Below are 23,611 nucleotides of genomic sequence, written 5' to 3' on the forward strand. Positions count from 1 at the left end.
TTTAGGGGGCCAGCAAAAATTTAGGAGGGCCACCCTAGACCCACTTGGATACGGGCCTGGAGTTCTACTTCCTTTCATTCTGACTACGTGACGCGCCCACCTGAGCCTCATAGACTTAATGACCCTAAAATGATTTCATAACGAGGAATTGTGTAATTTGGTACCGTTTATCAGTTTTTGCCATTCCCCATTTCCGTTTCTCTTGGGTCCGAATATTTGTCTCAGGATTTAATTCTCAAATACTTAGTCTGCGTTCTTTCCTCGCAGTAAGCGACCATGTTTCGCAACAATACAGCACAACAAGCATAATTATCGTTTTATATATTAAGTATTACTTGTATTATATTTCCATTTAAATTCATTAATTGTAACTACCAATAACCTTTCGTGCAACATCTGTAAGGCTCGTATTAGCGTTCTCATATAATAACCGTTCAACCTAAACAAAACGTTGTAGGGTAATAATAACCAAGAAATTTAGTATATGACTCCTAGATTAACAGACTTAAAAAACAGGACACTCCATGAAAATATTCAACAGTCATAGCTATACACTTATCTTTTGCTCAATATCAGAATTAGTTAAACAACAGTTCAAAATCATCAAAAGTGAATGACAGACAGTAGATTATTCCTATTAGTTGAGTATCGATTATTAGAAAAGGCAGTACTTTTAAATATGACACGGATGATATTATCTTATGTTCTGAACAAAAGTTAAGACATTTGAAATTTTGAACAATTTTTTTGGGGAAAATTTTGTAAATCCACAAGTGTTTCGGCTAAACTGGAATGACTGAGAACCATAATTTTATATCATCTTCCGAAATAATTAAGGTTCTTTCAAATACGAGAGTAGTTACATAAATTCAAAGTCTAACCAAGAAATATTGGAACTAGACTTGTAATACTTTTACGTCGTATTTAATTAGCCTTTCTATAATTTCATACATAATTTCGTATTACTATATACTTTTAAATAAAATGAAGTATTTAAGTTTTACGTTCCACGCTTATGCCGGCTAGGCTAAAAGAGACGGTGATGATGTGAAATAAATGAAATGGCGGAATGAAGAAAGTGGGAGGAAATGGGAGAATCCCGAGAAAGCCCACGTATACGGTGTTTGTCCAACAATAAGTTCTCTTGGCACTAGCTGGAATCGAACCAAGGACCCCATGCACCAGAACGCTCTACCACTGAAATATAGACTTTTATTCTGTTGTTACATGTCCAGAAAGACAGAAGAGTGAGGAAAGTATGGCCAAAGGAGGAAATTCAAGCCGTAGGAGATCCACTGGATATGGTTGCTAATTTAGATGATCGTGCCCCTTCATTTACCACAGTGAAGAAATGGGCAGAACCTCTGTTGAAAATGACTCTCGATCGGAAGCACTCCTGGAGGTACTAACTCAGGAGAACATTGACAACGTGCATGAAATCATTAAGAATGATTGGGAAATGACCATCAGACAGATTGCTGACAGTGAGACAGTGAACTTACTTACTGAAAGCGTTGATCGAATTATCATCCAACATCTGGGAATGAGCAAGGTTTCCGCGAGATGGGCGCCGAAACCTTTTGACACTTGACCAAAAGCTCATAAGACGCAACATTTCAAGGGATACAAATAACGTAGGTCTACTCAATCTACATCCATTCTGAGCCCATTTAATTTTATTCTGCTGGCAAGTATGGATTAGTAGTCTAGAGTGCTAGGTTGTCGACCAGAAGACGTGTCTTCTGCAAGTTCGAATCCCGCTCAGAGCATGAGTGTTTAGATCTTATCACCCATTTCATTATTATCATTCTTTCCTTATCCTTACCCTTACCTTCAGCCTAAAAGGCATTATGAGGTGCATTCAAGTTATAGCACTTCCAATTTATTTTTCTCAGGACTGCTAATCGTGCTGTTACGAGAGCACTCGTTGTCGATGGCAACACAACCCTAGCAGCAGCGGTGAGAGTGATGACAATTTTTTATACGATACTTCTTAACTGACGACGTTGTCATCAAGGGCGCCGATTCGGGGGGAGGGCCGAGGGGGCCCGGGCCCTCCAAAGCTCAGGCCCCAGTATTGTATTTATGAATATACAATATTTGGTATAATTTGAATGCAATTTGTCTTAAAATCCTCATATATGCCTTCTACATCTGAATGGGTCCCCCCAAATTTACAGAGAAATCGGCGACCTTGGTTGTCATTACAACAATCGTGTGTAATCATTCGTTTTCTCCATTTGTGTGGTGTAATACTGCTTAAAATTCATCGCCAGTTGAGTGAGACATGTGATGATGAAGTCGTGGATGTGTCTAATGTGCGGTTCGTATGTGTGACAGTTCAAAGAAGACAGAACATCGTTTGACAACAAACGAAGACAATCTCGGCCTCGCACAAGCCGATCTCACATGATCGAACGAGTGGATAAAAGTTGTTTTGGAAGATCGCCGAATGAGTTGCCTCCCAAGTTGGCATTTCTGTGGGACCTGTGGACATTGTCCTGTGAGAATACGTTGAAAAAAATTATATTTGGCGCTTATGAATAGAAATACGACAATTATTCTCACATGTATTCATATCAATTAATTATCTTTTTTTTTAGAGTTATCTGTCAAGAATATATCAGAACGAAAGTAAAAAAGCAAAATCGTTACTACAAGAAACGCCTATAAATTCCTGACTAATTGGAACAAATAGAAGTGAAATTTAATATCTTTGTTCTTCGTAAGGTATTTAGACCAAATGTGTTTTATATTTTAAAAAAATGAAAAACCATGGCACCGTGAAGAAGTTATGGATTATGTAAAACCATGATAGTGTAATACATTTTTACTTACAGGAGCAGTTCAATTGTTGTTAGAGCGCCATATGATATGTTTTATGAAGGTGTACGCGCTGTATAATGGCAGAAAACTACGCCTTCCAAACATACATTTTCTTTCCTCCCGTGTGCGAATTTTAATTACACTATTTATAAGCCTCTCTGCAGCATGTTGCTGTAATTACTGGTTACTCCTTTGTTTAGTGTTTTATATCTTAACATTGCTTAATATACAATATACTGTTTCAATGACGTAATTTATTATTAGCATTGCTTTTTAAAACACGTGCAGAGGAAAGGAAGGCAAATTCTTCTGCATGCATATACAGTATATATATACTCAAATAGTGTTGCCTACCTACATAAACTTTATAATTCAGTTGAGCGAGCGATATAAACAAATATCTTGTTTTTCGTTCTTCGCTTAGAATTCAACAACAGCAACAAAAGATGATAACTGCCCAGTGGCGTATTTAGGGAGGGGAACTTCCGGGCTTATCTTACTTACTATAGTAAAGTATATGAGATATCTTGCAGAATTTTCACATTTTCAGGCAAAGCCGCTCCTCGAAAGTTAGCAAAGCTCTCCCTGAAACAAAATCGTAAATACGCCACTGTAACTGCTTATCAATTTTTGTTTGTCTTGTTGAAGTTAGCGCTCCCTCTACATTACCGAGATTATGAACTATTAACGTGAATTGTGAACTAGGTCCGGAACTTGAGTCAGTGTTTGTAGGTTTAAAAAAAAAAAAAAAAAAATCCCTCGACTGACACAAAAATTTTCTCTTTTTTTTTTTTTTTTTTTTTTATATAAGTTTCCCTAGTTTGTTGAGCGTTCAATTTCTATGACAGAAGTTATGTGATAAGATTAAAGGAAGTGGCAACCATACTTGTTTTGTGCATTTGCTTTTTGTTTCTATCTTTTACTTTTCTTCACTTTTTTCTCTTTTTAGAAAAGTGTACACAAATACACCCAGGCAACAATGTGTGCGAATTATGCTACTTTCAGCACACACAAACTAATGCTATTGTGTTGGTTTATTTCTGAAGAACAAAGAAAAATTTAAGCATTTATATTGGCCACTCAATCAGCACGAGAATTTCCCTAGATTTTTACGTTTTATCGAGAAATTCCCTTTTCCCCTTTTTGCTAAGTTTACCTACAAATTTCCATAGATTAGGAAAATTTCCCTCAAACTACAAACACTGACTTGAATCCGATGCAGTTCGCTGACAAACAGACCAATTATACAAGATCAAACCTCACATGCTATAAGATGTTCCCCATTACAGCTATCTAGCCTTCAAGAAAGTTGGAAAATAGCACCATGGCATCGGCTTCTAGAATATTAACCACTGCAATGAATTCAATGCTTTCCCGTCGAGAATCTATCCCAGGACCATATGCACCAAAGACGTACGCTAGACGTTAGACCATCTGGGTAGAATGTGAGACCCTGGTTCGATTCCTGTTAGGAGCTCATGTAGTTCTGACACCGCTTTAATTTTATAGGTCCACGTCTCATACACCTCGGTGCTCAACGGGACACTAAATTCAAAAACAAATAAGTAATCAAGACCATCGTAAGGGGTAATATTCTGGCGGTAGAGGATATTGATTCTCATGAACGTAACTAGAAACTGATTAAATGCCCCCTTGAGAAATAATAACCCCAAAATTTCTCCGTGTGCTTAAAAGTGTTCGTTTGTTCCATCCCTATTACTGAATAAATTAATCAGTTTTTCAGAGGCGATCTTAGCCCTTACTCAGTTCGTTACCAAACGTCATAATTTATCTCGATACATTGAGAATGTATTGATAAGGTAAGCACTAAGTATGATTTCCTAAGTACTAAATAATCACTCAGATGAATTTAAGTACCGTTTTCTGATTTCCTAAATAATTCGGAAAATGTAGAAAAAATGTAAGCGTTACTAATCAGGATAATTGACACTGAAATTGGTATGGAGAAGGATAGTAAAGAGTAGGTGGGTATAAGGAAAAAAACCGGTAAGAAAGTATGAAAGGAGAAATCAACGATATTGGAAATGATAAATGTGAAAGAACGACAGTGGGTAGATTAATTTAAAAATAAATTCAATTTGGAAGAATGTTGTCGCAGATATTATAGAAGGGACAATATTGCAATATTTGGGCAGTCATGACGAAGACATTTCTTAAATCGTCATCATGAGGTAGGCAGAGAACCGCACTGGCTGGATGAGGGATGGACATATTTCCGAACCCTCAGTCAACTCCCTCACACTTACAGTCCCTCGCTCTCACTCTGAAAATATTTGTGCATTTATTCAGCTTTACCTTCAAATATTATTGATGTCTTTACTTTCACTTACCCTCATTCCCAAATAAGATTGATGTCCTGTGTCTTACATACAATCAATTCCCTTTTATTTCCTCCTAAGTAAAATATCAAAAACGCTAAACCATATGTTAAATTATTTTAAATTAAAAGTACAAGTACCAACTTTCATTCTCAAATTTTAAGGGGTTTATAGATATTGCCATCTTATTACATTAAATGTAATACCACCCCTTTTTTATGTCCACCCAATTTTCTTCCCTTTGGGTCAGACACCAAAAAACACTGAAATTTATTGTCAACAATTTGACGAAGGGTCGTATCTCAAAATCTCACTTTTTTAGACACAAAGAAAGAAATAATAATTACGTGGACAGGAAAGCAGTTGAATATGAAATAACTCGTCACCCATTCCAGATAATAATTATGTGGAATTATTGTTCAATTAATGCATATTTAACTTTTTCTCTTCTATGGAATTATTTCTTTATTTATGTCTGAAAAAGTGAGATTTTGAGGTAGGACCCCTCGTCAAATTGTTGACGATATATCTTATTAGTCTATTTTAACTGAAAAATACAAAAAACAAATTTTGTCTCTAACCTTGTGCTAGTAGGAAATGTAAGTTTTCTATAACAATTAGAATTAGCGCCCTTTTCTTCTATTCTGCTCTTTTCTTCTTTTCTAGATCAAACATGAAAAAACTCTTAAACATGTAGACTATATAATTATTTTAAATGAGAAGTCCAGTTACCAAATTTCATATGACTAACCGTAAGGAATTTTCAAATATGGCCATCTTATTTTAACAATTGTAACCCTCACTTTTTTCTAGCCATCTTTTACCTTCTCTTGTCGAAATCAGCTTGAACTAAGTGTTAAATATGTTCACTCGTTTTCATCGTTGTCTAACCGCTTCCGAGTGATTTCATCTTCCTCTGATGATCTAAGTTTGCCATTGGATATAGAATAGGTATACCTGGTTTCTCTTCGTGATTTTGTTTCGTTCCCTCGCTGGCACTGTCTAGTGTGCTATTCAACCGGGGTACCCGCACCCCTGGAGGTACGCAAAGATGTTTCTATGGGTATGTAATGTTGCTTCTGGGGGTCTGCTGGAAATGTTTGTTGACAGTTCACTGCAAATGAAATTCGATAACTCATCAATTTGTGACTTTTGTGTTTATGTTCGAAAAGAGTACAATGAAAGTAGTGACAGTGCTATCTCACAACTTCTTCCATTCCATCAACATATTTGTGTGAACAGGGTTTCTCTGCATTAACATAAATAAAAATGAAACACAGAAATTCCTTGAATCCAGAATCAGCTTTGATTCTCGCACTCTCGAAGATTCGACCAAGAATCGAGGAGTTGACGTCCCGGAAACAAGCTCAGTCCTCTCATTAACAGGTTAATTCTAAAGTTATTTTTAGTTTTTGAATTTTTAACATTGTCCTCAGTATACGAATTATCAGAGAGGATAACGGAAAAACCCTCCTCAGTAGAACTGGATGTCGCCCATATGTTTTGAAATTTCCCATGTTAATTTTGTCAGATATGTACTTTATCCCCCTGTAAATAGTGTTTTGATTGGCACACTTTGTTGGGTCTCTATTTGCCCTCCAGTTTACTCAATAGGTCACGTGTATTAAGTTTAATAAGTTAGTTTCGATTTAATTTCTTTTAAACAGCTTCAGGGGTACACAATTGGATGGCGAACTGCGTCTAAGGGTACGCGAGAAAAAAAAAAGGTTGAATAGCACTGGATGTTGAAAGTCTATTCTTAGAAAAATTGGAAATATTTTTATGATGTGTAACCATGAAAATCGAATAACATTTCAATATACCGGTAATAGCTACTTAATGAATCCATTGTTGTAGCATGAAATATTTTATTCTGCTATTCTGCAGTAGCGAATCTAGACTGGGGCCGCGGGGCCTAGGACCCTCAGTTCTTCGAGTGCTAAAAATAATTTAAACTATTATTTATAATTTTTGTCTTAAAATTAACATTATTATTTTATTGATAAACATTGTCGTTTTGTAGAAAGATCATGGTGCTGTCTGTTATGCCCTTTTAAACTCACCTCATAATTCAGAAGTAAGGAGCAAACAAGATAAAGCGAACATAATCTAAAGTTGTTCCAAAGACACAGAAGTACAAACAAATGTATAAGATCTTGCTGTTACGTGTCTACTATTCTAGATATATCTTCCTTATTAATTCATTTGTTTTGTTTAAACGAGAATTCAAGGAGACAAGCAATAACTTTTTGCCCACAATGCAATGCAATGCAACCTTTGCAATGTCATTTTAAGGAATGTACTGTAGAAGCTATGAGGAAAAATAACCACACAGAATGCTTTGAAAGAATGAAACTCATTAATTTTTCTGAAGAAGGAAAAGCGAAAGCAGACTAAATAATGGCATATAAATAAATGACAACTGTGGTATTTTGTTGCATTCTATGAATGACATGCAGTTAACTCACCTGGTTGAAAAAAAAAAAAAAACTGAACCTTTGAATGCAGTGTTTCCAATTTCTTGTAGTAACACTAATGCACTTGAAGCACATATGGGAATACTTTTCATAATGTGATTTTAAGCAGTATGAATTTTGCTATAATGTAGTTTTTACTGTTACATATTGACAATTGCTTTGAAATTTAAATTTTCAACAAGCGGCAGTGTTGCCTTATATGCCACATAAAGGAATTTGGCTTGTATGACGTGATATTTTCTGAAGCAAGACCAAATTATAAGTAAATTGGACAATACTTGACAGTGCTCAAAGCCTTAAGAAATATATACCGTACTATTTTTGGGTGTCCTAGTTGTAGACATTGTACTGAAATAGGCACAGATCTAATTTCCCTTCATTTAATAGATTTGTGTGTGTGTGTTGTTTTTAAAAGGTGGTGAACGTATTCCGTTTTATTTATACATTTATGCTCGTATCTTATTGTATGCAGTTAAAGAGTTAAGTTGAGTTGATTTTGAGTTTAACGTCCCGTTCAGCAACGAGGCTATATGAGACCTGGACCTACTGATTAACGTGGAATCCGAACCACATGAGCTCCCGCCGGGAAACGAACCCGGGCCTCCCACGCCAAAGACGCGTACGCTAACCACTTAGCCACGGAGGAGAGAGTTTTATCTAGACGTGAGCTCCCTCGAACGGCAAAGAAGCTTAAATTAGAAAATAGTTGCCCTCTCCCCCTTCACAAGTTATGACTCTGACTTGCCTACTTTACACATTCTTTTCATTACCGTCTCCCTTGTTCGGAACATAAACCTGGAACGTTAATCTAGAATTTAATTTCGTTTATCATAAATACTATAGTATGTGAGTAACAAAATCAAACATATTTGGACATGTATTTCCACAGGCGGTTCTAGAAGGCTAAACCCAGACTATTATAGGCATATCATGAGCTTACTATAAACTATCAAAAATATATAAATAATATCTTAAATTATGTTCGTTACTCAGAAAACTGAGGGTTATAGTCCCCCCGGTCAGATCCGACACTGTATTTGAAAGAACTGAATTAGCTATCCTTCGAAAATCCAGGAGAAAGCATTATTCATTCTTTTCTCACCCTGCCGGCGACTACACTAAGCAGGAATCTCCAGGGAATGCGGATCTAGAAGGTTTAAACTGAGGGGGGGGAGACAGAATCCAGATTATGATTAGGGTTCTAGGCCCCTCCGGCCGCGGGCTAGATCCGCCACTGATTTCCAGGGTAACAATAATCAACATTTACCTTAATTTTATGCGTAATACAACAAGCATCAAATTATCATTTGAAAGACAAGAAGGGAGAAACTGTATACATTAGTTAAATGAGGCAACCAAGGGCGACCATGTTGTGGTTTGCAAGGGGGGGGGGGGGCAAGTGTAAGCGACATTTCAACTGTAGTCTCAAATGTTGGGGTAACTATTCTAAAATATCTATTGGGTTTTCGATTTTCCGAAGCACAATTTCCTCTAAAGGGGGGTGGGCGAGCGCACCACCTTGCTCCCCCCTGATGGGCGCCCTGCAACCTAAGGGAACTAAATGAAGTTGTGAACAAAAATTCGATAGTATGATACGTGCATGTTTTCACAACAGTTATTCTCACGCTATAAGAAATAAAAATCGGTAGCTTTCTCTGTTTTCCAACAGATGGCCTCAGTTGTATTACGCAGTGCATAATAGGCGTTAAGATTTTTTTTTTTTTTTTTTGTTCCACTCAGGAACTAAATTTAGAGAAACTTTCTCTTTGTTTTTATCTTTCTTTCTGTTTTGAAGGTAGTCTTTCTATCTAATATCTTATATGTTGATTGTCCTATCACACAAGGCCGTCATTTGGGATATTCAGTTTTTGGAAGTGTGTGTTGAAACATGCTAATCTGCTCTCCCACACTATTGTATGATACTTTACATATTTATATTAAATACTATATTAGATAGTACTGTAGTTTCTTTACTTTAATCAATAAAGATATGTGCGTAAATAATTGTTGCTTTATATTATGTACTTGCATCGATTACCCTCTTCGCTGGGTTAAAATAAAAATGTTAAATGCACAAAACCCTATCTCTTGAGTTTGGTTCCCGTTAAATATGTTGTTTGTTTTTAATGGTATGGACGTAAACGGGATCGGAAGTGTCACTATTCATCTCAGCAACCCCGAGAACTATGGATTCGACATTAATATCGGTCATTTTCGATAATTTTTGTGTATCTTCTCCTCTCCTAAGTAGCACCGTCAAAGTGAAATGACAAAAAACATCTTAATATGGAAAATTTGATCGAGATCGATCGGGTGGTTCAAGAGTTATTAAGTCACAAAGACCGTAACTTTTATTTTCATTTTTTTAAAAATATATCTCCCCCTTCCGCAACCCTACGTTTGCATCAAAGTGAGATAATGGCAACCATCCCAGGTCCGAACCTCATCTATGTTGAAAGTTTGATCGAGATCGGTAAAAGGGTTCAAGAGTTATTAAGTTTTATTTACTTTTATATACTCCTGTTCCCTCCCCCTCCCCCAAGTTCCACCGTTAAAGTAAAACGACAAAAAACTTCCCAGGCCCGAGCCTCAACTATGTTGAAAATTTGATTGAAATCGATCGTTCATTTTTTAAATACGTTTTGTATATTTCCGCCCTCCCTTTCTCTAAGGTCTACCGTCAAAGTGAAATGACAGTTATCTTGGGTCCGAACCTCATCAATCACTGTTGAAAATTTTATCGAGATCGGTAAGGTGGTTCAAGAGATTAAGAATCACAAACATTGTGACTTTTAGTTATATTATATAGATTATGTACAGACATGCATCAAATTGTGTGTGTGTGTTTTTGTGTGTCTCTCTTTTTTCCTACAGGGCATACATGTGGGATAATACTTACAATATCTTATTTCCTTTTTCTTTTTTCAAAGCTAGCAAATACTTCTGAGGAAATTGCATTTCAAAGTAATCTAGGGCGCCCAAATTTCAAGACTTGAAAAACGGGACATTTTTTGAATCCTTACAGTCAGAGCCGGATCCAGGATTCTCTGAAGGGAGGTGCACCAATAACTACCAGTAGATTTGAATTAAATTCGAGTTTTTTAAAATGCCTTTAGGCATCTGTGATGTGAATGAGGAATTCATTTGGAAATGCTAAGTGTCTGCTCTCGATGAATTCATTTCCTTCAACCTTCAGAAAATTGACTTAAACTATTGATTTTGCAAAACTCACTGCTAGCTTCTCACTGTAGGTAGTGCATATTTACAACGAAGAGGGGTGTACGTTTGCACCCCCCTAAATCCGGCCCTGCTTACAGTATATTCATAAATATGCACTTCTTTATTATTCAGAAGTAATTGAATAAAACATCAACACTCACCAAGAAGTAAGGACAAAAAGTAGATTATTCTTGTTAGTTAAATATTGATGACTATACTAATAAAAACAGGATTTTTTTAAAACAATTTCTCACGAACGATATTAACTTATATTTTGGAAGAAAATCGGGACAATCGGAGTTATCAACAATTTTGAGGAGTTACATTATTAAATCCGGGATTGTCCCGGATAAACTGGAAAGTCTAGGATCTCTAGAGTAGTCCAACAGTGTGCAGTGGTAAACGCTGCATATACAGGGCTAGCATAAATGATTCATTCATTTTGAAAAGGCTATATTTCCAAACGTACACAGAGAAAAATCCGTTCTCCGGACAGCGGTATATTGTACAAATACACGGTATCCTCTTGCTTACTATAGAAATCAGTAGGGAGCATACGTTATCCGTATGCTACATAGGCACTGCCCTTAGATGTTACATTATGCCATTGCAGGATGTCTGACATCTAACAGTTTTCCGTATATCACATGCATATACTTATGTTACCTTCGTCAGTTATATGTTATATATGTCCATTTGTATGTGAGATCCTAACCGCCTACATTGTTTCATACGGTAAGTACGTATAGATCGAACACTTATACAGAAAGTATTATAAAACATGCGTTTTCAGTTATACGTCTGCTGTACGTTTGGAAGTCCAAAAACTACAGGAATTACGCATGTAACCTATCTTTTTAAGTACGCCACCTACATTTTTTTTCTCAATGTATGACACGCACACACATGAAAGACATATGAATAGAATCACAAACTCACCAAGTTGATACACCTTCTACAAATGTTCAATATGTGCCCCTTTGATGGCACGACACACGTCCAGACGATACTCGAGCTTATTCCATTCATTTTGAAGCATAGTCCTTTCAATTGTCTGCACTGCACTGCAGCACTGATGCATTCTTTGAACTCGAATAAGGATTGCAGTAATAGGGGTACGTAAACAAGATTCTTACCTTACTCCCACAGGAAGAAGTAGCGGGGAATCAAATCAGGAGGTTTGGGAGGCCAGGTGCTTTTCCCAATTGCCGACACCATCGCAAAATGCTTCGTTTACATGGCGGTTCTTTTCCATACTCTCTTCTGAAAGCGCGTTGCACAGCTATAACAGACGAACATCTGGCATATTCAAGCACACAAAATCTTTTATCTTGCTTTCACTCCATTGTCGACAGCTACTAACCTCGTACTGCCACAGTGTCACACTGCACACTGCCACACCCGATCGGAAAGATAATGGACTCGTACTGCCACACAATACAAACTCGGTTAGTTTGTGGTTCTTTTTATATATCTTTCACGTATGTGCGTGTAATACTTTTGAATATATAACCTTTCCATACGAATGAATCATTTATGCTAACTCTGTATAGCCAAAATAACACTGTATATGTTGAATAGAGGAAATGCTCGAGGTCACATCACAATGACGTCCGCCATCTTGAAATTTACGCAATTGTCTTAAATAGATACCATAGCACGTAATATGTCATTTTGATTGCAAATCGTCATAGAAATTGAACTTTATTATTGTTTTTGCTTTAGCGCTAACAATTTCGAAGTTATGTCAACTTCTTTGTTCATATTATTGTGGTTGATGGCAGAAGATGGCCCTAACGCATGAAGAGTACAATAAAATCGCACTGATCTCTGGAGAAAGAAGTACCAGGGTGCTTGAAAACGATTTTAACCGCCGACATCCGGGAAGGACTTCCATCAGCAATGATGCTGTGTTCAAAGTGCTGAAGACATTCCAAGAAACCAGATTTGTGGCAAATTGACCTAAGATTGACGAGGCAACAACTATAGCAGTGTTAGCACCATTTAGTATGATTCCCAAGAAAAGCACGCTTAGTGTAGCTCGCGAAAGTTCTATTAGTCTTACATCAATCATGTGAATTATGTCATTGAATAAGTAGCACCCTTATAGGTTGCAGCTTTACAAACATTTTACAGAAGATGATCCACATTATCGTCTGGAATTTGGTCGATGGGCCACACAGGAGCTAAGACAAAACCCTACATTCATTTCTCACGTATTGTTTACTGATGAAGCAAATTTTTAACAGATAGTGCGGTACTGATCAGATAGTAATCTGCATTGGTTTGACGCATCCGCTGGTGTTTCCGACAAGCTGGTGATGAGATGTGGCATGTGGGAGATATGCGTTGTGGTTCTCCATCGACTGGACGCTAACGGCGATGGGTTAACGGTGTTTCAGCGCTTCGATCCATTTCAGTCCATTCCTTAAGCTCGTCTTTGCTTTCTTAAAGGTCCATACCGTATTCAATTTTTTTTAACTGTTAAACTTTTCTTGTATCTTCTGTAATGCATTTCCATATTGCTTTACGAAGTTCTACATATTCTATTTTACATTTCGCATAATTACAATCATTCTTCTCTTCTTTATCAGATGTCGAGATTATATTCTCATTCATCTTTCTCACAATATCTTTGTACTTGAATCCATCAAAATATGTGTGATCTCTCCGTTAATTTCTTAAATGTTCACGTTCTCTTCGAGTGTTGAAAACGTTTTCCAGTCTCCTGATTGAAGTACGTTACGCTCCGAGTATTACAGTCTTCAACCATGTTTCTTCTGTTTGACATGATATATGCCGTTTTGGTGGCCTTCGACTTAGGAGTCGCAAAAAATCCATCTAATATGGTCATTTTTTAAATAAGAATTTGCAATCATCTCGATTTCTTCCACTTGAAATGGGGCAATAATGGGAAGTGTACTTCTTCCGATTTTAACAACATATTTGTCTAGATATCTGTTTAAAAAAACGCTCAGATCCTTACAGAAAATTGTTTGTGTTTTGTCGGAGACTAGAGACTTATTTCTGTAGTTTTGGGTTGAAGTTAGTGAAAGGGATTCTCATACGCTTCAAGAATTAGGATTAGGATTAGGAAAGATTTCTGTTTTTCTCGGCATCTATGGCTATGTTAGAACATAACACATATGAGGGTTAAGGTCCCTCGGTGATAACATTATCCGGGAAACTGGAAAGAAAGAAAGGAATGGGGAAGGAAGAAAGTGGTCTGGGACTATTATGTTATGTACCAGCTCGGCATTTGCCTGGTGTAAATGAGGAAAATTCAGGAAAAGCCTCACTCAAGATAGCTGATCTGAAAAAGCTGTTACACCTTTTCGATCGAGTGTCCCCACCGGCAGTGGCGGCGGTTGGACGTTAAAAGTGAGGGGGCAAGACGTGATCTGAATATTTGTATATAAATGTTAGTTTTCCTGGTTGTTTCTAACATTTTGTTTGAGGAAAGGTTGTATAACTAATAGGATACTATATTTTCAGTTAAAGTACCGTATATCGTATATAATAGTTTATTAAGTAAATTGAGAAGAACAACGAAAGTAGATACTAGCCCTTTGTACTCTTAAACAACGAAAGTGTAAGAAGAGATTTGATTCCTTGCTCATGAACATTTTAAAATTCTGTCGGGAAAATTGTGTGATCAGATTATTTAATAAATTTGCAAAACAAATAAATAGAAAGGATAATATTAATCATAGTAATGAATAATGATGCTTGTTTTGCAAAAGTTATATTGAAACTGAGGATTAATGAAAAACTTAATATTTAATTCCACACATGCTATTAAATGTATGTTATTACCCTTAGAAAATGAAAGACAGTAAATACTACAAGCATATGCTACGACATTTAAAGAAATATTTGCTTTTGCAAGTTCTTGAAATATGTTCGTTGCCATTAGGTGCAGATTTCACTTTCTTGGAACACATCAAAACACAACAATACTTACAATCCACACTTCAGTTATACAAAATAAACTTAAAACCTAGAATTATGTTCAATTTACTAAATTTTATTGTATATACACTCGTACATCCTTAAACACAACACTTCACTCGTATATTACACTACAAAACAATGGAAAAGGTAGAAGTTGTTTCTTATCACGCTCTTTTTAATCGATATTCCTTACTTTAGAAAGAAGAAAAGACATTTTAGGAACTGTCAATTTTTGTGCAAATAAAGAATAACTTGTGAAATAGGCCCTACATTTTTTGCACAATGTTCTTTCGATTAGCTTCAAAGCGGCTCACTAACATATCGAGCCCTTGTAAGAAGAAATGAAAGTATGCTGAAATTGTGCTCCAATAGGTTATTTTTGGGGGTTATTTTCTGTGGCGATTAAAACGCAATTACTGTAGCTTTCTTTACTCCACGGGAAGACAACCAATACGTATTCACGCAACAGCAAATATTATATGGCAGCATTTTTTCCTATTAATCAGTAACACATACAAAATCGTTACATTTCCAAATGAAACTATATACATTAATTGGTTACTTAAAAAAAGTGCGGGGGCAACTGCCCCCCTTTGCCCCCCCTAATCGCCGCCCATGCCCACCGGCAATCACTTGCTTCAACAATGCACACCATCACTAGTACTTTATTGCAAAGACGATTCTTGCCTTCAAGCTTTCGGTAATCTAACAGTTACTATTCCAGTTATTTTATATGCTCCTTTATAATGCGTTAATCAATTCGTTTGCTCCTAATCTGCTTAAATGCTGTGAAATGATTGGGTTGAGTCGATTTGATTTTGAATTTAACATTTTGTTCAACAGCGAGGCTATATGAGATGTGGACCTACTGATTAACGTGGAATCCGAATTACATGAGCTCCCGCCGTGAATTGAACCCGGATCTCCTACGCCAAAGACGCATACTCTAAGAGCTTAGTCACGAAGGAGCTTCTGTGAAATGATTGGTGTAAATTTAAATTTTGTGCTAATGTTTCGCAAAACACCTTGTGGTATAAAGGAGTTATATCAAATTACCAAAAGGTTATTTTTTTTTATATATTATGAAAGTACACGTATTTAACATGAGTAAGAATAAATTTATTGCTGAAATTGGAGAATCCTAATTATACCACTTTTGTAATGCTGTAAGGTATATGGTGGCACCGTGGCTCAGTTGTACCTCTCGGCTTGTCTAGTAGCTAATGCGTGCACCTTTGGTGTACGTAATAACTGGTTCGATTCCCGGTAGGAGAATCTTTGGAATTTTAACTATCCTCAATATTTGTGTGATCGTGACTTTGTCCTTATACGTTAAAGGAAGAAGTAAAAATAAAGTAAAACATAGTGATAATTAGGCAATTAAGTTACTGAGGAGCGTTCGGTAAATCAGTTAACTTTAAAAATAAGTGGTATAGCTCTTATCTCTGGCTCGTGGGGTCCCTGGTTCGATCTCTGACCAAGTAAATTTGTGGTGGACAACATCATATCAGCAGGTTTCTCGGGGTACTCCCGTTTCCTCCCACTTTCTGATTCCACGAATTCTTCCATCATCATTCACTTGCCTTAATCATCGTCTTCCTTAGCTTAACAGGGATAACCATGAGACGTTAAATTGAAGTATTTCATTTTAGGTTTTACTATAAGGTACACGACTTTACAATTGGCTTTCTACTTTGATGTTGGTATTCTTAACAAAAATATTAATTGCAATAAATGTAATTATTTAATGCATGTACGCTTAACAAGAGATCGGATTTTTTTTTTTATTATTATTACTTAGTATATTATACTGTAGTGGCCCAAAAGTAGGTATGCAGTACTGATCAGCTCAATTCATTTTATATTTTCTTATTGGTATTCAGATAGAATTAGTTTCTCTATTATTTCTTCTTAATGTGTTTTTACTTACATATTAAGCAGAAAAAGCCGAAGCAAATAAACCCATAAACTAGAATGTTATATATGGTCAATGCAGGGATGTATGGATTGGTGCATTTGCAGTTCTTTAATATTTGCGAATGTGTATTTATTTGTAACTAAATAAGATTGTAGTTTTTGCTTCGATTGAACTAGGGTAGAGTTGAGTTGAGGAGTTGATTTTGAGTTTAACGTCCTGTTCAGCAGCGACGCTATATGAGACGTGGACCTACTCATTAACGTGAAATACGAACATGAGCTCCCTGAATTAGGATAGAGAACAACATAGACATCTTATAGACAGTAAGTTGATTTGTCGAATAAGTTATTCAACATCACATTTACGGTTAGTTAGGTTTATTCTACTTCTATTCTTCGTATGTTGTTTCAATAATGAACTATTTCCTGGAAGATATGCATACTCAGTACTTTATCTGGTTAATATTTGTATATTGCATTAGGTTGTTCTGCTTCATTGCTCAGACTCCTGGTTTGCTTACAGGATTATTAATGTATTCAAATTACTTGTAATCGGAGTATTGAATCATTTTTGCTATACATTTTGGCAATAATGAAAGGCAATACTTAAGAACAGGGGCGTGCCATGGGGGGGGGGTGAGCGGGGCGACGTCCCCGGGCGCCGAAGTAAGGGAGCGAAAATTCGATAGAAAAAAGTAAAAAAGATAGCAAAAATTGCTTGGAATATATGTATGGGGGCGCCGTCGTATACTTTCGCCCCGGGCGCTGATTTTCCACGGCACGACCCTGCTTGAGAATGACAATCAAATCATCTATGCTATTCTCAGCCCCTTCATGTGTACCACTTTGGAGGGGTCACTTAATTGCGAGTGTTAGGGAAGCCACAAGATTTTTTTTGGGGGGGGGGGGTCAAATACAACCTTTAAGAGTTCTAAAAACAAATTGAATGCAGAAATATTTCTCTCATATAAAGCACAGTATGCAATGACTACCGTCATGGAACCGTTGTACTTTTTCATAGTGTATAATTATTTTACTTTTGTCGTGTTTCATACAGATCTTCAATTATATTTGAATTTGTTAATTTTGGGACTTCAGCATTGATATGTGAGAAATGTTAATTTTGCCAGGAGAAGCAATTTAAAATATTTATGAGCACCTTCTTCAACAAGTCACTTTTTCACAAAATGCGTAGTGCACCAATAGGTGGTATTGGCTTTTTCGCAGAAATTGCAATCAGCTCCTTTTTCCCGTGTACTCTTCAATTATCATTGTTCAATTGATCAGCTTTCTACTGCTGATGAAAACACCACTTAAAATTTAATTGTTAATAAAAATAGGGATCTCGGTGGCTCAGTGGTAGAGCGTTCACCTCTGGTGCTTGGTCCCGGGTTCGATCCCAGCCAACGCCAAGTGAACTTTGATGTGGACAAACACCGTGTGCGTGGGTTTTCTCGGGGTTCTCCCCCTTTCTTCATTCCACCATTTCATTCATTACTCATCATCACTGCCTCCTTTAGCCTAACCGGCATAAGCGTGGGACGTAAAACTCAAAGATTTCATTTCATTTTTTTTTTTTTGATAAAAATACTAAATAAGACTAACAATTAAACAGAGTTAATTTTCTAAGAATTATGTTTTACTTTTCATCTGTGGTTTCGTCTATTTTCTAGTCCAGCGGAGTATCATTTGTTGAGTGTACTCATACTTGAGGCTTGACGTTCCCAACTGATGTGTCACGACACTCTGGTGTGTCACGCAGTCCTCTAAGGTGGTTAAAATTGAGACAGACTGTGCCAGTCAACAACTTCAGCGGTAGCAATAATACTCAATGCTATACAGCTAGTCATTAGAAAAACTAGTCGGTTTCATTATTATTATTTATAATAAAATATTAAACAAGTGTGTTCGCGATGTCCTGTACGTACAGTAAAATGTGTCGTCAGTCAAAAAAGGTTGAGAACCACTGCCAGAGACACTAACGTGGGTATTGGCAACATTGCAACAGATTTTCATTCATTATTAGTGCCCATTCTTGAACATCTCTGAAAAATAAATATTATTTAACCTGTGTAAAACTTTTGTTGTTCTTTTTTCTTTTTATTACTAGGGGTAAAAGTGAGGGGGAGCGCAGGGGGATGTCGTCCCCCCACATCCAGAAAATATTTATAATTTGAGTTGATTTTGAGTTCAACTTTTCTTTCAGCAGCGAGGCTATATGAGATGGGACCTACTGACTAACGTGGAATCACAACCACATGAGCTCCCTCCGGGATCCAAACTCGGGTCTCTCGCGAAAGACGAGTACGCTAACCGCTTATCCACGAAGTAGCTCTAAAATATCTATGGCGTGCCCTACTTTTTTTAAAAAAAAATACACTGGGCAAAGATAGGCACGAGCGACGGCATGATATCATGCGTCCCCTACATTTGCAGAACCACTTTTATCCCTGGTTATTACTACCCCCATTGTCACATTGTCCGGATAGTTTTAAGATTCACACGTCGAATCTCGTTCCTCACGAATGTGCCACGGACCCATCAGTTGAAAACTACTGCTGTACACATTATGCTTCCATGCTTTATTCTTTAAAATTGCATATTTTAAAATTAGGCCCTTAGATAATCATGTTCAGGATAGCCACTGTGTGTATAAGGTTTATGCTTTTTGTGCTTTTGGATCTGTAGTAATTACTAATTTATCGTTGTAAGAGATTGCATCTTTTATGGATTTTAGGTCTTGTTTGGCAGTGAAGCTCATTAATGGTTGATCAACAAGAAACTACTGTTGGCATTAAGCTTGTCTTCGATAAATCAAATTAAAACCAACACATCATTAAACGAACTGGTTTGTTGTCTGGTCCTCTCAATTTTAGTTTCTACAACATATCTATGAGATACAAAACTAACATAAAACAGCAATACAAGTACCTTTGGCCATCGTTTCGAAGCTAATTAATGAGAAGATCTAACCTATTAGATGACCTTCTGTCTATAGAACATTAGTGTCAACTGTGGCTGAAAAGTTAAAGGAAAAGTACACGACCCTGAATTAACGGATTTTACGGTAGAAAAGACTCCAGGGCAAAGAGCAAGAAAATGTTAAAAAATACCGTATCACATATGCAACGTGAGTGACGCAAAACTGCAATAAAACGTCATTTCAACAAGTCATCAATAACGTTTTTTCGGAACTATCCAATCAGTCCAGATGATTAAAAAAAAAAATTATTGTGGGAAATTTATTATAGTATCGTTTCGCCACTAAGCAGCATAATCTAAGTTTCTAACCCTGTGTTATTTAAACAATATATATAAACGGAAAATAAAATTTATTGGGTAGCTTTTCAATAAACAAGACCAAATAAGAACATAGTTGGTTGAGAAATTGTTCAGTTAGAAATGAATCTGAATCCTTTCACTGAGTGTCTCATCATTCTTACAAGGAGAATACGAAAAAAAGGAAAAGAAAATCGCATAGCGAGCGTTCATGCTACTTGTTGCAAGGACATCCTAACTTGTCGCTTACCTTTTATAGCGGGCGCGGATCTGCTATTTATTTATTACTCAAGAAATACACATACACCAAACAATATAGTATGGGGATATGCAAAGTCATAAAACGGCTTCCTTATCATGTTCCACCCTGTGCTAAATAAATAAACTAGTTGAATGGAACTTTTTTTCTTTTTTTCTTTCTTTTTTTTTTTAGTGCTTGTAGTTTCAATATATATATTGTTCTTTGTCCACCTGGGAAGAAAACAAAAGGTCAAAGGTTGAAATTGTCATTTAAAGTTGAATTTATTCTTGGCACTATTTTTTCTCTAACGTTACATTATACTGTTGATTTTCCACATAATTTCTCTACGAATTAAAATAAAATAAGAACGGCGAATATAGATGTCAGCACCATCACCCTTTACATTTGCGAATACCTTTAACCGTGCTACTACCGGAATTTTTTCATTACACTGAATACCGTTGGGGTCACTGGTGACCCCATTTCATTTATTGAAGAAACACAGCCTTCTTTGTTTAAAAAACATTTAATGGTGCCCACTTTTACATTCTATCGTGTTTGTTTATACATTGTTATTAACGTAGCTTTTCTGGTCACGTAATGTGCTTAATGTGTTGATAAATTGATAACATAGTGCAATTATATAAATTAAATACAGGTATGCAGTAGGGAACTTATAAATTTGGATGATGATTAGTAGTATAGCTGAAATTTCCAGTCTAATTGTCTATATTAGACATACAATGCGATTCTAAAACAGTTCTCTAAATTTTTGTTTACCTGCGAAGTAAAGTTTGTTGGGTTCAGGAAATTTTGATCTCCAAGAAACAAACTACTTACAAAAGAACTTTTTACACATTTTACATAAAGAATAGCTGAGTGTTGCTTATACACGTATCTTTTGCATCTTTACATATATCTTGTATAAAATGCCGCTCATAGAAATGACAACGACCACGTTTTCGATATTTATTGGCTTCTGAAGATATACACGGGAACTCTGAACGCCGAAGTCGGTTTTGTATAGTTAGAGACTTAGCTAGCTCAAGAAGAAATATTCACCATCTCTAATTACTTCTGCTGTTGCATTCAGGATTGAGTGAAAACCAAATGATGAAAACGTTGAGAACACTGAAACTAATGACGGAGGGGTCAGCGTCCTCAAAATGACACTAATTGTTCATCAATTGTAATGTTACCCGCTGTATATGCGTCGTGTAACGTACTTCCACATGCATCAAAAGCGTCTCTAATTGGAAATAATTTGTCCGAACTATGATTTTTGCCTCGTTGTTGAGTGTCATTCAACCGGAAACATCGAGATATCTGTGTAAATCTATTGCTCCCTATTGATTTGTTGGAAATAGGCATCTTCTTTATTACACAAATGTGTAATACATTCATTGTGTGCTTTTTATACTTCCGTCAGTATAAGAAGCAATATGAAACACTGAAGTACATCCTTATCAACATACGCCCATTTATATGCATATGTAATAGAGCATTCCTTGTTTGTCGATTTCAAACTAGTTTCAAGAATATTGGGTCTCATAAAGTGCTCGAAAGGAGATTGAACTGTATCCACATTCCTGATACTAGGACGTGTAAGCCGTTTTCAGTCTTGATAATATTGCGAAACGGAGTCTTAGAGACGGAAACTGAGTCCTGAGAAGTTCTTAGTGCATTACTATTGTAGATTTATTGCCCATTCTTCGACTTGAAAAGAAAATACGGATTCATAAGATAAAAGGAAGGGAAAATCAACATTGCACTAACATAAGGTGACTAACAGAAATCAGAATCAAAATCACAACAACAATTCCTTTTTCGAATTCCTTTTTCTACAATATTGAATAAGTATGGGAAAAAGGAAATAAGGAAAAGGGGAATCATATTATCAAATGAAAGAAAAATTGTGAAATGTGTCTTTCATGAAAGTTTAGAAAATTAATAGATCAGGACAAGAAATACAGCAGATATTGCAAGGCTATGATTTCAACTAGGAGCTATTTCTCATTATTTTCAGGAACCCGCTGGATCTAGAGGCTAGCACACTTACCTTCGACCCAGGGCCGGGTTCTATTCCTGGTAGGAGTACAGTTGAAGGAAGAAATTGGTTCGGATTCCCCTACACTCAGTACGCCTACGTCTCCTTTAGTTTACACAGCATAATCGAGTGACGTCAAACTCAAAACAAAGCAGATCATTATTTTAGATTTTTATACTACATGATAGTATATCGGACTGTATTTTACCATTTCCATAAAATAATAAAATCTATTGGCAACAATGATTGACAAAAATACAAATGCAACCAAAGTAGAAGTCCATTAGCATATACTTACTTGTAAGTGCAGATGTTGAGGTATCATTTTTGCTTCTTTCAAGCATACACCCATCTTCAGATTCTAGATATGAATCTGAATCATATTCATCTATATCATTATAGTCCAAAATTTCATCTATTTCACAACCGTCACTAGATGAATCATCATTACTTGCAGGGTTTTCTGGCGAAAAGTAAGAATCAGTGATTTCTTCATGCAAATTTTTTTCTACGTCTTCGCAAGATAGATTTTTTGATGCCATGGTGCTTCTCATACATTCGAGAAAACAATTGAAAAGTGAATTGTGTCAAATTTCACTCCGAATAATCAGTGGCATGTATCGGAATAATACAAAAGTTATTAATAATTGCTGGGGTCCTATATGACCCCGATGGTACTCGGTGCAGGAAGTAGAAAAACTTGCATTCACATACACACAAAAACTATCACAATATACCAAAGTGAAGTTCCAAAGCAAACATGAAAATCCAATGTTTTTCAGTTTTTAATGTAATATATTACGCGAGTTACACACTGATAAACTTAGCTTGGGGTCATATAGGACCCCACGGTAGTAGGAAGGTTAACAAAATTAGAAAATAGGTTACACCGTTTACAAAAATAGTGGTCATTGGTTCTACAGCGAACAAAAACAGCTTTAAAAGTTATGACAAACAATGACAGAACAATGCAGCTCTTTTTCTTGTTTAAACAAACTTATTTTTGGTATCAAATGAAAATGAAAGTGCAAGGTAGATAAAACTGATTACAATTGAAGGTGTGGTATGAAGAAACAGTAACTGACGTAGCCTATACGAAAAAAATAAAATGCTGTAAGGAACTGGAATAGAGTGCATTCCTTTCCCACGTATCTATTTTCACTTTCTATCTACGGAATTTTCTTTTCAGGAACCATTGAACTGCAACCAGCACAAATGAAAGCTCTTGCTTAAAAGTAAATTCTTATACGTAAACAAACAAACAAAAGAAGTTCTGGTTTGATTTTTAATTTAATATATCTCTAATGGGACG

General features: G+C 36.3%; 1 protein-coding gene across 1 annotated transcript in view; it reads right to left on the reverse strand.

Annotated features, from left to right (window-relative positions):
• Positions 1-23,299, reverse strand: part of LOC145686591 (larval cuticle protein A2B-like) — a 52,577-nt gene extending 29,278 nt beyond the window's left edge. The window contains exon 1 of the mRNA XM_081760048.1: positions 22,598-23,299. Within this exon, the coding sequence (XP_081616174.1) occupies positions 22,598-22,651 (54 nt within the window). The 5' untranslated portion in view covers positions 22,652-23,299. The remainder of the gene's footprint in view (positions 1-22,597) is intronic.
• Positions 23,300-23,611: the final 312 nt, after the last annotated feature.

The sequence above is a fragment of the Thermobia domestica genome, chromosome 5, assembly GCF_964235325.1.
Source record: "Thermobia domestica chromosome 5, izTheDome1.hap1.1, whole genome shotgun sequence".
NCBI lineage: Eukaryota > Metazoa > Arthropoda > Insecta > Zygentoma > Lepismatidae > Thermobia > Thermobia domestica.